A 13,426-nucleotide genomic window follows, 5' to 3' on the forward strand; every position below is an offset into this window, starting at 1 on the left:
AGTCCATGAGGATGTTCGAATACTTAGAGTCCTCCGTGGCACGCCGCAGGCCCTCATTGAGATGCAACGTGCTGGCTGCCGTACAGACAGCACTGACTCGGCGCACAGACGCCGACGCTACCACAGCACTCCAACCGCGTGCATACTTCCATCCAGGGTACGTTTCGAACCAATAGCTTGCATACACCCCACGACGGGGTCACAAGATCGGATGAACCTACTGTATCCCCCATGCGGGTCTGTCGCCTCCATCCTCTGAGCCTCGGAAGTTCCAAGAATATGCAGCGGTGCTACCTGTTGAAGTCTGTCATCTGCTATACGTTGACACTGTATGTACATACCAACACACCTGACAACGCAATCAATGCACTAGTGAACGGCACGCGTTTCATCTACTGAACGACCTTGTCGTGGACCTCAACCATGAACGGACCATCCATGAATGGCGCGAGCGCATCGATGGACTTCCTCACACCAGGATGAACAGGTATGAAATCAAAGTCACAGAGAAGTCCCGCAAAGATGGCGGTAAACTCGTATGTCATGAGTTGCATGGCGGGGCTGAATTTGTGTGTTATAGACGCTCCACGTCAGTCATCGGTGCACCGTTACGACTTGAGTACGGGTCGACGTACCACGCCCTCGGCCCACTCCCGAAACTGTGGAAGCGGGGAGTGTCGGGTTTCACGAAGCGGCCGTCTTCGCCTAGATGGCGACGCGGATTGAATTCCTTTGCATCGGGACCCCATACCTATGTTTTGCGCGGTCAGTGAAGGCTGCGCGGGCTAAGTTGCCAGGAAGACCGACATCCTCGTTACGCATCATCGCCATATCCGACCAGAGCAGGAAGTCACCCTTGTTCACTCTCACCGCGGGCAGGCCCTTCTCGGGGATCGCGGGTAGTACATCGTCCTCTGTAGCGAGACGTGCATTCTTGGGCAGGCCAGGCCAGAGGCGGAGCGTCTCGAAGAAAACGGCCAGGTGGATCGGGTAGTTCTGAACGTGAGCTTCAGCGGACATGGTGATTGAAAGAGTAACGGAGGAGGACGAGCCTGCAGTTCGCCGAATGTTATGATGCCTTCCGCGCCTTTGGGCGGCCGCGATGCCACCTCTTCCCTCATGAGTGAGATCCAACCCGGGCTGCGTGTGAGTTCGTACAGAGCCCACAAAATGACGTTCTGCGTGCTATCTCGTCCGGCGAAGAACAAGGTCATCAGCGTATCGCGTGTCGACGATAGATCTTGCTCCGCCGTGCTCGCTAACAGGGCTGTGAGATAATCCGTACTCTCCTCCGCGTCGAAGCCGCCAGGGTGAGAGCGGTCACGGATGAGATCGTCCACGATGGCGGATAATCGAGCTTTTGCTGCGTCGAACCGACTCCGCGTACCATCGAACTGTCGCCCAACATGAGCATTGCCATCCAGGCTGAAAAGTGGAGGCAACGCACCCGTTCGGTGATTCTCCAAGCCGGATTGAATAGGCGGCTAGGAAAATCTCAGTACTAGTGTTGGACACAGCATGGTTGAGCAACCGACTGACTCGGCTGTTATCACGCCCAGAGTGGTCAGCGTGTCCGATAAGACGTTTGTGAGCTTCAAACACGACAGCTCAGTGGTGAGCATATCTGTCGACACATCGAACGCCATCTTGCAGAAGATGCCTAAGGCCAGTCGTCCAGAGAGATCTTTGCACCGTGCGGTGTTGATTAATACGCTGTATACTCTCCAATCAGTCCAGACACGCACCTTTCCAATCAACAGCCACATTCTGGCGGCACGCCGCTCTCAGCAAGGTTCTGACTGTCGGAACTATCTAATGAACAAGACGGAAATCAGAGGCGGGTGAGGGTGAGACACGAATACACGTACCTCGCACATCGCCTTGGAGGCGTGAGTATTGACTGCTTTTGCGGCAAATATGGGTCTATCAAGGGCGAGCATAAACATGGACGTTCGGACTGATGGTACTTAGATTTGAGGCACGACACTCACTGCACCAATCTGCGAGCATCCTTCCAGGCGGACCCGTCCGTGGATATGGGCGTGGTTGTCCCGGCGAATTGACTGAAAACATCTCGCACGACCTTGCCTTTGGCGTATATGGTCGTATCACCTAGGATCACCCGGGCATCAGACGCAGATCGACACAGGACCTGTGAGCAGGCAATCACCCTTGCGCATGTGCTCCAGCCATTCCGGCCTATTGATGACGATATTGCGACCCAAGCTCGGGAGCGTGAATGTGAACAGCGGGCCGTACGTCGCTTCCATGTTGTCCAAGAACTTGAGCATGCCATTGCGGTTCTGGAAGACGAGCAGCAAGTTTCCTATCAGCGGTAAACCTCGCGGGCCTGGCAGGTCGGGTCGATCCACTGTGCCGATGCATCTGTTCGGATAGCTGTAGGCGAGGAGAGCGACACTCGCCAAGAGGGCGGCGAGAGATGCGCAGAAGTCGAATAAGGTGAACATCGTGTACAGACGTGTGCTTCCTGGGAAGCGGGGAGAAGACGTCTATGAAGTCGCGATGGACATAAGACGGGTAGCATATGCGGGCTAACCCTGCCTGTGTATCGCCGCAGATGCCTGCCACCGACGTGCGGTTGGGCGCTGCCTACCTTACGCACCAATGAGTTGCTCCTCCCTGACACCGACGAAGTGGCATTCAATTCGTTAGTTCTCTCCTGTCGCACATGATGTCAGTGCACCATGATATGAAAGTGTGGCACTATGCATACCAAATAGCAGCGTTGCAAATGACCGGCACAGGCTGGTCCGAGTAGGGAAGTAGGTAACACGACCTTCCTCCGCAGCGTAGTCGAAGACGTGATCATATGCTTGCCTACTTGATAACACTGATCATCCTATACAACTCAAGTGCATGTTCTGTGTTGACCCAGATCTCAAGGGCAAACGCGGGACCGGGACACGAGATCAGCAACAGCACAAGACAGCGGAAGAAGGAACGACTAGCGTAGTTTTCGTGCGACAAGGAGCGAGACGCGGCGAACAAAGATCGGCCTCCACAGCGTGTCCCTCGCATTCTCTTCACATTGTCCGGCAAGCCTGGATTAGACACGGAGATCTGAATGCTCCGCTGCAAGGACAATCAGCATTAGCAAATGCAGCGTGGGCGGGAATGGCATTGCGAGCTAGTGCATGCGCTGGGGATGCGGGAATAGACTGACAAATGAGACATCCCGGTCAAGACGAGCCTGAAGCACTTTACCTCTGTCGTACCGTCAACCCTTTCCGTCTTCGAGACTACTGTACTGGAGCCTACACGCACACCCAACTGTGGGTCTATAGGATCGGCGCGCGGACTCATGACTGCAGCGTTCTTTCGATGCGAATGCATGTCAGTACCAGTCAATGTCCAAGTACGATGACACTCACATTTCGGGAACATGACGACTGGCGCTCGCTGTGTCACACTAAAGCACCCCAAGTGAGGTGCCGCTGTCGAGTTGCTCCTTCTTGCTGTACGCTGTCAGTGTGAGCCGCAGTCGCCTGAATAGCAACTTGAAGATAGCCAGGAACAACGGCAAGAGGTGGTCCGTAGCATTCCAAGTTCCCCCTTAGCCAGAAGCCACAGCGTTGAAACGATGACTGTATGTGACTTATTTCAGATGATTGCGCGCTGGCCGACACTTGGACATCAATTCTGGTGTGTTAAGGAGCAAACCTGAGCCGCAGAATGGTGGTGGTAACTTTGAAGGAGGGACGTCGTCGTGGTAATACAGAGTCAGACGCGCGCCGACTCGGACGATCTGAACAAGATCTGAATGTCTCGCCACGCCATTGCCAGTCTCACAGCACATCCGCGCGTACTATTAGTACACCCTCGGTTGATTCATGTAATCATGTAACGAAGGATGCAGATCGCCTACTTCGTGGCCGTGCATGTCTTGAGATTGGGACGGTCAGTCAACTTGAAAGCCTTCGCGATTGCCACCAGAGGCTGACATGACTTCCAGTGTCCCGAGGTGCCCGAGCATATGTACAGGTGTCGTCGACTCCTGTATGGCAGCGAGCTAGTAGCTCAGCCTATAGCTGGCAGCATCATGTCACCGGCTGTGCGACTCAGTTCGTTAGCTGCGGCCAAGCTACGGCACGCATATTTCAATTGCAGTCCACAGAGTTTGATCTTGTCGAGGACGCGTGCCTTCTCGGAGCATCCATGCACGAAGGTGTTGGTCAAGCGTCCGGCGCGACACCGTCAGATGTCGGTGTCAGTGTCATGGTCTGCGATACGCTCCTCGCTGGCATAGCCGCCGCCTTACCGCCCTTCGGTGCCTACTGCGAACTCACCGGACTATGTCCATGGAATCCGTTGCCACCGTCCCTCGACAGTCCTCCAGTAATCCCTCGGATAATGACGCCGACTCGCCCATCGTCGATGACTCCGCTGCTGCGAGGCCGCAGGCGAGAGGATTCAAGTTCTGGATGTCGTTCTTGTCGATATGCTCCGCCCTTGGACTTTTTGCTCTTGAGCTCACTTCGGTCTCTACGGCTCTTCCCACCATCGTGAAAGAGCTCCATGCGACCGACTTCGTTTGGATTGGGGCATCGTATGCTCTGGCATCCACCGCTTTCCTACCTATGGTTGGCGGTCTGTCTCAAACATTTGGCCGAAAACCAGTTCTTGTCGGTTCTATTCTCCTCTTTGCCCTAGGAAGCGCTCTGTGTGGCGCAGCGAATAGCAACGCCATGTTGGTTGCTGGACGAACGGTCCAGGGCACTGGAGGCGGAGCCATCGTCAACCTTTCAGATATTGTCCTCGGAGACCTAGTTCCCTTACGCGATCGCGGGTTCTTCTTTGGACTTATTGGACTGTACGTACGTGGTGATCGCTCCTGGTGTTCATATTAACATGTTGGTCGCGACAGGACCTGGGCATTGTTTTGTGCCATTGGTCCTGTAGTAGGCGGTGGTCTCGCCTCGGCCGGAGCGTGGAGATGGCTCTTCTGTACGTACTTTGTAGCTTCCTCTACCCCTGGTCGCTTGAAGCCGATGTCTCGCGCAGATCTCAACCTACCAATATGCGGGTTTTGTATCTTCGTCACAGTCTTCTTCATGGAGCTCCGGGCCCCGCGGTTGACCTTCAGCGAGAAGATGGCACGTATGGACTGGGGGTGAGAGCGTAGCACTCTGACTATATCCTATTTGCTGAGATATTGCAGAGGAAACCTCATCGTTGTTGGCAGCTCCGCCGCATGCGCACTCGGCCTCACATGGGGCGGTATCGAATACTCATGGGGATCTGCACAAGTCCTGGTGCCACTATGCATCGGGTTGGCGGGCCTGTTGCTATTCTTCGTCTACGAAAGCCGTTGGGCGACAGAACCTATTGTATGTTTTCTCAGTCCGTGCGATCTCCATCCATTCAACGAAGTTTAGATCCCGTATTACCTGATGTCAGATCGGACAAGTGCTAGTGGGTGCGTCACTTTCACAGATCGCGCGTCCTTTTCCCCGACGGTGACCATGTCTAGATATTTGCAGAACTTCTTTTCGCCAGTACTCGCTCTCGCCGCAGTCTGTGAGTTGAAGATCACCCGCGTTCTCTCCGAAGATCCTCACTACGCTACGACTAGACTTCATCCCCATCTATTACCAAGCCTGCAAAGGTTCTTCTCCCCTCTTATCCGGTGTCCAGACTCTCGGACTCGCTGCCATCGCCCCGGCCGCCATAGTTGGAGGAGTGATGGTTGGAATCAGCCAGAAATACCGACCACCGCTGTGGGCCGGCTGGTGTCTGACCATCATAGGGTTTGGGCTCCTGACAACTATCACCGCCAACGACCCGAGCGCGCGCACGATCGGCTTCAGCGTAATCGCGGGATCCGGTATTGGGTGCGTCAGAAATATGAAAGACATCGAATTGATGATTGTTTTCTCATGCAGAACATACAGTGTCATCTACTCTGTCGCTCAATTCCCCGTGCAAGCGCCCCACCCGACCTCAGAGAACGCACGCTCCATGACATTCTACGCGTTCGTCCGCGCCTTCGCAAGCGTGAGTGACGTCCTCTGCCCAGCGCCCACACCCATTCGTGACGCTGACTCGCCGCAGATCTGGGGCATCACCATGGGCAACGCCATACTGCAGAACGAGCTGCGCCGGCGGCTCCCCGCCGCCTACATCGCGCAGTTCCCCAACGGCGTCGCGCTCGCGTACGCCATCATACCCGAGCTGTCGACGCTCACGCCGTCGCTGAGAGAGGAGGTGCGCCTCGCGTTCGCGGAGAGCCTCGCCATATTGTGGAAGGCGCTGACGGGCGTCGCGGGCGTTGGGCTGCTCTCGTCTTTGCTGATGCGGGAGATACCGCTCCATACTGAGACTGACAAGGACTGGGACCTGACGGCCCAGGACGAAAAGGACGTTGAAAAGATAGCTTTGAACCCTATTTAGTGGGTCGCAGGTAACTTATTGTGTGTGTACGATAGGGATGCGATGAGAATGTGTACTTCATCCTTCCTTGATCATAAGTCTCAGATCTTGAGGTGACGGCACGTGTTCAATGGTACTGGTATACAGCTATTGTGTGGTGAGGCTTCTTGAGTGGTCCGTCGCCTTATGGATGTGGTTCAGCGAACAGTCTTGATGACCATTGCAATACCAACCTATCACCGCAGGAAGAAGCGTACTGCACCCGGTACCATATGCCAAGGTTCGAAGGGGCACGCAGGCTCGAGGGTTCGTGTACACATTTAGCAAGGTTCAGCCAGTGTTTGCAGCTTCGGAACACACCCGACCGCACACACGCACCACGTAGCGCGTTATGTAGGTTTGTGCGATTGCAACCAGAAGGCTCCGAAACAGCTTGCAGAGCGGAGTCGGCGTTCTACCTGAGATAATCACCAGTTTCCATTGATGGGTATGTAGCGAGTCGCGCTCCGATTTTATCCGAGTCGGTGTCGTTTGGTGTCCGAGTCGACGTCCCTGCGACGTCGCTCTTCGTCGAGACTCGACGCGCGATGTCGATGAAGGTCTATTTCAAGTCTGTTCTGCGGCGTCCTACACGCACATGGCTGTATCTGTGACAGCTGCAGGCACGCGCCCGGATACCAATCGTGAGCGATCTTTAGGTTTGCTCAGTACGCGCTCATCCGTCAGAAGTTCAATTTCAAGTTATAGCAGCTCTCAGGCTACCACCGCACGCAATGGCAAGAGATACGAGTCGGCGCGGGCGCCAGCAACGATTGTGCCAATCTAATTACAGCATGTCAACCCAGGAACACCGTGATAGTGGCTGGTGCGATGCTTGGATTGGTATAGACGAGTTGTCAGTCCGAGACATAGAGCGTCAGGCCCTCGGAGTGGGTGCGTCTACAAGCCCACGTACTATGTCAGCGAGTAGTGGGCAATTCGACAGTGTTACCTCGGTAGCCTAGTGGCAGACATTCGCACCGAAGGATGGCGGTAGCAGTCGCAACCCACGCCGTCTTGAAGCTTGTGGCCGAACGGCAGCGTACCGCATGCATGAACAAGTGAGCATATGCCAGCTTCTCTCGACGGTGGATAGGCTTCGTCAGCCTCATCTCCGACCCGCCCGACAGTGGACCAAGCAGGTAAAGTGCTTCAGGCTCGTTCGTGACAGGACGTCTCAGTTGCTTGTCCATTCTTACATCTGGTTACTGGTGCGGCACGTCTCACATCTCACTGGTTCGCAACCATATCAGAGGAGCTCCGACGGGACCGTTTTACACGCGCCAACCCTGCGTTTGTTAAGGCGGCCAGACCTGCAGCCGGGACTGACCATCGGAGCCCATACTGATCTGACGACATGGCCTTCGAACCTTTCGCGTTCGTAGAGAATCTCTTCCTCTTCACCAAATCAGACATCAAGACCATATTGATACCAATTGTGAGTTTGACTCATCAGTATCTATTCAGGTAGCCTGCTCTGACTGAAATTCGTACAGACGGTTTTTGGCTGCCTCTCCGCGCCAAGTACAGGATTCGCTCGCCTCCTGCACACCATCGCCTGGGTGTGGCTTAACCTACTGCAATTTTGCGTGTCCAACCAAAGTTTGCCGGACAGTGTCGAGGAGGATGTGAGGAACAAGCCGTGGAGGCCGATCCCCGCTCATCGTGTTTCGCTTCTCGCTGCACGGAAATTGCGTTGGGCACTGCTTCCCCTCTGTCTTGCGATATCGTTGGGATATCATGTCGGATACCCCGGTCTCGCGCTCGCGCTTGGGATTTGGGTGAACAACGAACTCGCACTGGATTCACACTGGATAACGCGTAATTTGTGCTGTGCCTTGGGATATGCCGCATTCAATGCCGGGGCAACGTATGTTGCGTGTGGTGAGTCTGCTTTGGCTTTCCTCAATTCATACTCAAGCGAATTCAAGGACCTCGCACATGCCACCTCGGTTCTACAACTGTCGCTACGCACGTCAATGCGGCGCTCATCGTCCTGACCACGATACACGCGCAGGACTTCGAGGACATAGCTGGAGACCGGTTGAGCAAACGCAAGACTCTGCCTATCGTTTACCCGTACGCGAGCCGCGTCTCGATGGCCGTCGCCCTTCCCGCATGGTCCATAGCAATCTGCGTGATATGGGGCGCCACAGCCCTGCAAGCCATTGTGCTGACCGGGCTTGCGAGCTATCTTGGGTGGCGGTTCCATTTCTTGCGCTCGCCGACCGCCGACCGCCGGTCTTACATTATCTACAACGTGCGTGCATGTGTTACGTTACGACGGAGATGAGGAACTGACACCTTGTTCGTAGCTCTGGCTCTGTTTTGCCCAGGGGTTCCCGTTCCTAGTGCAGCATCACGCCAGCGTATAGGACATCACCTCAGACAGTGTGCTGCATCTCGTGTAGGAACTACTAGTAGAGAGACCGATCGTAGTGAGTTGAGGCATCCTTCGTGTTGACTACATATATAACTTTACCTTCCTAACCGCAGATGATATATTGTATCTCGGCCGCCATGGACAGGGAAGCTGTTGTCTGAACGCAGAATCGTGATGATATGGAGTGTGATTATGTTCATGTTTCACAAGTGTCACAACAATGATACGTTGATGACTCCGAGCACACGCCGTCGGAGGCAGGCCATATCCCCTGCCCGGATGCACATCTGTGCGGTTCCAAGTGCTTCGCCGCGTGATAATTGAATATGTGGCATGTCAAACCTAATACAGCCGCGGGCCGTCAATTATGGTTCGTCAACGTCTTCGATAATATGAATAACAAATGATGTAACTTACCACTCCGTCGGTTTTAGTGAACGCTAACTCGCGGGTGCGCTTGTGTACTACGACAGCGTTCAACCGCATGTCGACGGCAGGCACCTGCGCTGATGCACTGACGGGGTCAAATCACATTTCCTAGTACTTCCCCTGCGCAGTGCGAATTCGTCGTACGCGTCCTCCCCCCACTCCCCAGGGAGCACACAGTTGTGAACAATGATCTCTCTGCTCGACCTCTCTGCGTGTCTCGCGGCGCTGTTGGCGGTTGTTGCTCTCCTCGCATACAACTATCCTAACAGATGCATTGGCACTGTGGACAGACCCGACCTGCCAGGCCCGCGAGGCTTGCCACTGTTGGGGAACATGCTACTCGTCTTTCAGAATCGCAATGGCATGCTCAGGTTCTTGGACAACATGGAAGCGACGTACGGCCCACTGTTTACGTTCACGCTCCCGAACTGGGGCCGCAACATCGTCATCAATAGGCCGGAATGGCTGGAGCACATGAGGAAGGGTATGTCTGCTCAGCTATTCTGTGTTTTGCTGCGTCTCAATAATGCTAGGCGACACTACCATATACGCTAAGGGCGAGGTTGTGCGAGACGTGTTCAGTCAATTTCCTGGATCAACTACGCCCATATCCACCGATGGGCCAGCCTGGAAGTATGCCCGCAGAATAATGCAGTGAGTGTCGTACTCTCTCAAGTCCATCGTCAGCTCGAATGTTCAGTCGCGACGTCGACTTCGGCTGATGTGTACCTTTCTTCCAGACCCATATTTGGCGCAAAAGCAGTCAACACTCACGCTTCGAAGGCTATGTGCGAGGTACGAGGGTATTCGCGCCTTAACCTCATTCGCCTCTCAGTTCATCGCATGGATTAGATAGTTCCGACGGTCAGAAGTTTATTGAGAACGGCAAGCCTCCAGAATGTGGCGATTGATTGGAAGGGTGCGCTTCTGGGTCGATATTGACCGCATACAGTCCATTAAATACCGCACGATACGAAGATCTCTCCGGACGACTGGCTTTGAGTATCTTCTGCAAGATGGCGTTCGATATGCCAACAGACATGCTCACCACCGAGCTCTCATGTTTGAAGCAGACCAACGTCCTGTCGGACACGCTCAGCACTCTGAGCGTGATCACAGCCGAGTCAGTCGTTTGCTCAACCCAGCTGTGTCACCGCTGATCTTTCTTCAGCCGATTATTCAACCCGGCATGGAGATTGACCGAACGGGTGCGTTGCCTTACCCCTTCAGGATGACGAGGCTCATCTTTAGAGATAGTTTGACGGTACGCGGAATCGCTTCAACGCAGCAAAGGCTCGATTATCCGCCATCGTGGACGACCTCATCCGCGACCACTCTAGCTCCGGAGGCTTCAATGCGGAAGAGAGTACCGATTACCTCACCGCATTGCTGGCAAGCACGGGAGAGCAAGACCTATCTTCGACACGCGACACGCTGATGACCTTATTCTTCGCCGGACGAGACAGCACGCAGAACGCCATTCTGTGGGCGCTGTACGAACTGACACGCAGTCCGGGCTGGATTACCCTCATGAGGGAAGAACTGGCTTCGCGGCCACCTAAAGGTGCAGATGGCATCATGACATTCGGCGAGCTGCAGGTCCGTCTTTGTAATGTGTTTCATTACAATGACGACTGAAGCAGACGTTCAGAACTACCCAGTCCACCTGGCCGTTTTTTTCGAGACGCTCCGCCTTTGGCCCGGCTTGCCCAAGAATGCGCGTGTCGCTACAGAAGACGACGTACTGCCCGCGATCCCCGAGAAGGGCTTACCTGCGGTGAAGGTGAACAAGGGCGACTTCCTGCTTTGGTCGGACATGGCGATGATGCGTAATGAGGATGTCGGTCTTTCTAGCAACCTGTTCGGTTTTCGCTTCACTGACCGTTCGGCAAAACAGATATGGGGCCCCGATGCGAAGGAGTTCAATCCGCGTCGCCATCTTAGCGATGACGGTCACTTCCTGAAACCTGACACTCCCCGCTTCCACAGCTTCGGAAGCGGGCCTAGGGCATGGTGCGTCAACCCATACTGGAGTCGCGACAGAACACTTACGCTTGATCCAAATTCAGCCCTGCTATGCAACTCTCGACATACGAGTTCACAGCCATCTTTGCAGGACTGATCTGTGACTTCGATTTCATTCCTGTTCACCCGGGGTGAGGAAATCCGTGGATGCATTCGCGCCATTCATGGACGGTCCTTTCATGTTGGAAGTCCGCGAGAGGGTGGTTTAGTAGAGGATATGTTAAGTTTGTTTTTCACGTTCAGATCTTTTATTGTACTGTCACGACAATCGCCTCAGTATCCAAGGTAATACTCGTCACGGATCGAACATCTCTGAGAAGATCATACAAGCCGAATCATCCCTTGCACGCACCCATCAAATTCCTTGTGTCTGTGCCTCGAGCCAATCCCACAGCTTCCCCCAGCGGACGGATCCAACAGATCCTTCCGCGCTGAACCGACCCTCGCGAATGGGATGAGATACTGCGCAAAATGACGGTCTCTAAGTAACACTCGTCTGTTTGAACTATGAATGATTACGTACCTTTCCGTTTAAGTCTTCGGCCTCCGGGGCTGTTCCGGCGAAGAGTTGTGTGAGCACTCCAACCGCTTTGTCATAGAGAACGTAGTCCTACAAAACGGAGCTACTTATCAGTGTGTCACTTCGCCATATTCTTTATATCCTACCAGAATTTTCGCCTGAAGGCCAACAACGTAACGTTGGATACCAGTGCGGATATTACCTAAAAATATTCGCTTCTCATGAGGGGTGCGCGGGGATGATATGGAGGAGCGTACACACCAGGATTCAACGATATCGACACTATCCCACGGTCGCCGTAACGTCTCGCGAGCTCAGTAGAGAATATCACAGTACCCTACGCACAGGGCACTCCATCACTGCGGAATCAAACAACTGAAGTCTCGGGGCGTACCGCCTTGGCCTGTTGATACAGCTTGACGTTATCGAACTTCCGTCGCGCGGGTCCATCGACGAGCGTGTCGTAGTTGATACCTCCAGAGGGCGCCAGCAGCATTGCTGACGAGCTCGTATTCACGACGCGCGCCTTGCCGCCTGTCTCATTGGACACCGTCGCGAGCATGGCTGGCAGGAGCAGTTTGGTGAGGTAGTAGTGGCCGATCACGTTCACCCGAATTGCAGGTCTTGTCCTTGCTTCGTCAATTCGCTCATCGGGGGAAACATGATACCGCTGGTTCCGAGTCAGCGATTGCACCCGAGTTCGAACAGCCGGACTGACGCATTGTTGAACAGTATGTGGAGCTGCGTCTCTTTGCTGTACATGTGCCGCAGTCAAGCTCCATCGATCTAGGCGCACGGATGCGCGACGGATGAGCTCACCTGAGGAAGTTCTCCGCCGCCGCCTTGACTGACCGAAGGTCAGAGAGATCACACTGAATCAAAAACACCTCCGCATTGTTTGACGTCCGCTTCAGCTCATCTATCGCGTCTGACCCACGCTGTTCATCCCGGCTCGTGATGTAGACCTTCGCGTTCTTTGCGACGAGAGCCTGCAAACGGTTAGCGCACTGAGAGGGTGTAAGTATGATCGTGAAGATATACTTTTGCCGTCTCGAGCCCTGCGCTCGGTCAGTCATGCGACGACTTGAGGCTGAGGGACGAAGCCATACCTAGTCCCGTGTTGCCTCCTGTGATGAGGACAACCTTTCCTGTTTGGTCCGGAATATCTTTCACCGACCACCGTGGCTTGGGAGGGAATGACTGCTGGTATAGGCTGAAGACGGTGCCCATCGTTGTGCCTAGCGGAGGACCTGCAGCAAGAACCGTTCACGGGAAAAAGGCAAGCACCGCAAGGGGAATGGCCTCGGCCTGTCAAGCACGGTGCATCAAAGTCTATTCTGGGAAGCGAAGTAATGTGTGTGGTTGCATCGCGCCCGGGTGTGTAGGGCATTCCTTCGGAGATAGCTGCATACTAGAATCAGTACTGAAACGTTGTGACACTGCGCCTGTGCTTCTATCGGTGAGGCACAGGCCACAATGGATGACTGATGTGATTGAGAAGACCGTCAGCGCCGCTGTATCATTCACGGAAGCTCGGAAGATGACCAGCTGTCGACCTGCCTGTTAGGAGCCGCGAAAGGGCACGAAGTTAGCTGCAGACCACTTGGACCCTCGAACGTTGCAAGGTACGCACAGTCACT

General features: G+C 54.4%; 5 protein-coding genes across 5 annotated transcripts; 3 read left to right on the forward strand and 2 right to left on the reverse strand.

Annotated features, from left to right (window-relative positions):
• Positions 1-81: 81 nt before the first annotated feature.
• B0H18DRAFT_1193052 (cytochrome P450) lies at positions 82-2,626 on the reverse strand. The gene is made up of 10 exons (XM_048036056.1): positions 2,171-2,626; positions 1,992-2,112; positions 1,869-1,923; positions 1,746-1,812; positions 1,540-1,684; positions 1,448-1,484; positions 1,049-1,394; positions 808-1,007; positions 636-751; positions 82-561 (listed from the first exon to the last, which is right to left on the reverse strand). The coding sequence occupies exons 1-10, from the start codon at positions 2,466-2,468 to the stop codon at positions 393-395; spliced, it is 1,554 nt and encodes a 517-aa protein (XP_047890067.1). The 5' UTR covers positions 2,469-2,626; the 3' UTR covers positions 82-392.
• Positions 2,627-4,156: 1,530 nt separating this feature from the next.
• B0H18DRAFT_1024613 (MFS general substrate transporter) lies at positions 4,157-6,726 on the forward strand. The gene is made up of 10 exons (XM_048029709.1): positions 4,157-4,831; positions 4,886-4,965; positions 5,023-5,131; positions 5,180-5,348; positions 5,397-5,437; positions 5,492-5,538; positions 5,594-5,852; positions 5,913-6,015; positions 6,073-6,572; positions 6,623-6,726. The coding sequence occupies exons 1-9, from the start codon at positions 4,314-4,316 to the stop codon at positions 6,409-6,411; spliced, it is 1,665 nt and encodes a 554-aa protein (XP_047890068.1). The 5' UTR covers positions 4,157-4,313; the 3' UTR covers positions 6,412-6,572; positions 6,623-6,726.
• Positions 6,727-7,548: 822 nt separating this feature from the next.
• On the forward strand, positions 7,549-9,114 carry B0H18DRAFT_1024623 (UbiA prenyltransferase family). Its single transcript, XM_048029710.1, has 4 exons — positions 7,549-7,867; positions 7,926-8,313; positions 8,361-8,689; positions 8,745-9,114. Exons 1-4 carry the CDS (start codon positions 7,787-7,789, stop codon positions 8,802-8,804), a joined length of 858 nt encoding a protein of 285 aa, XP_047890069.1. The 5' UTR covers positions 7,549-7,786; the 3' UTR covers positions 8,805-9,114.
• Positions 9,115-9,290: 176 nt separating this feature from the next.
• B0H18DRAFT_1024628 (cytochrome P450) lies at positions 9,291-11,484 on the forward strand. The gene is made up of 10 exons (XM_048029711.1): positions 9,291-9,725; positions 9,775-9,895; positions 9,982-10,036; positions 10,094-10,160; positions 10,220-10,364; positions 10,413-10,449; positions 10,499-10,840; positions 10,893-11,081; positions 11,139-11,254; positions 11,311-11,484. Exons 1-10 carry the CDS (start codon positions 9,428-9,430, stop codon positions 11,399-11,401), a joined length of 1,461 nt encoding a protein of 486 aa, XP_047890070.1. The 5' UTR covers positions 9,291-9,427; the 3' UTR covers positions 11,402-11,484.
• Positions 11,485-11,896: 412 nt separating this feature from the next.
• B0H18DRAFT_957123 (uncharacterized protein) lies at positions 11,897-13,016 on the reverse strand (the record flags this gene model as incomplete). The annotated part of the gene is made up of 7 exons (XM_048042547.1): positions 11,897-11,988; positions 12,048-12,123; positions 12,181-12,409; positions 12,505-12,540; positions 12,606-12,775; positions 12,828-12,844; positions 12,896-13,016. 7 exons carry the CDS (start codon positions 13,014-13,016, stop codon positions 11,897-11,899), a joined length of 741 nt encoding a protein of 246 aa, XP_047890071.1.
• Positions 13,017-13,426: the final 410 nt, after the last annotated feature.

This window comes from Fomitopsis serialis, assembly GCF_022376445.1.
Source record: "Fomitopsis serialis strain Sig1Antser10 chromosome Unknown B0H18scaffold_70, whole genome shotgun sequence".
Lineage (NCBI taxonomy): Eukaryota > Fungi > Basidiomycota > Agaricomycetes > Polyporales > Fomitopsidaceae > Fomitopsis > Fomitopsis serialis.

Coding starts and splice junctions, on each gene's coding strand:
- B0H18DRAFT_1193052 (XM_048036056.1), bottom strand. CDS start 2,468: ATGTTCACCTTATTCGACTTCTGCGCATCTCTCGCCGCCCTCTTGGCG. Junction 1,395..1,447: donor CTTGGAGAATCACCGAACGG/GTGCGTTGCCTC, acceptor GTTGGGCGACAG/TTCGATGGTACGCGGAGTCG. Junction 752..807: donor CGATGATGCGTAACGAGGAT/GTCGGTCTTCCT, acceptor CGCAAAACATAG/GTATGGGGTCCCGATGCAAA.
- B0H18DRAFT_1024613 (XM_048029709.1), top strand. CDS start 4,314: ATGTCCATGGAATCCGTTGCCACCGTCCCTCGACAGTCCTCCAGTAAT. Junction 5,349..5,396: donor GTTGGGCGACAGAACCTATT/GTATGTTTTCTC, acceptor AACGAAGTTTAG/ATCCCGTATTACCTGATGTC. Junction 5,853..5,912: donor ATCGCGGGATCCGGTATTGG/GTGCGTCAGAAA, acceptor CAGAACATACAG/TGTCATCTACTCTGTCGCTC.
- B0H18DRAFT_1024623 (XM_048029710.1), top strand. CDS start 7,787: ATGGCCTTCGAACCTTTCGCGTTCGTAGAGAATCTCTTCCTCTTCACC. Junction 8,314..8,360: donor GGCAACGTATGTTGCGTGTG/GTGAGTCTGCTT, acceptor AGCGAATTCAAG/GACCTCGCACATGCCACCTC. Junction 8,690..8,744: donor GGTCTTACATTATCTACAAC/GTGCGTGCATGT, acceptor CCTTGTTCGTAG/CTCTGGCTCTGTTTTGCCCA.
- B0H18DRAFT_1024628 (XM_048029711.1), top strand. CDS start 9,428: ATGATCTCTCTGCTCGACCTCTCTGCGTGTCTCGCGGCGCTGTTGGCG. Junction 10,037..10,093: donor CTTCGAAGGCTATGTGCGAG/GTACGAGGGTAT, acceptor CGCATGGATTAG/ATAGTTCCGACGGTCAGAAG. Junction 10,450..10,498: donor CATGGAGATTGACCGAACGG/GTGCGTTGCCTT, acceptor CTTTAGAGATAG/TTTGACGGTACGCGGAATCG.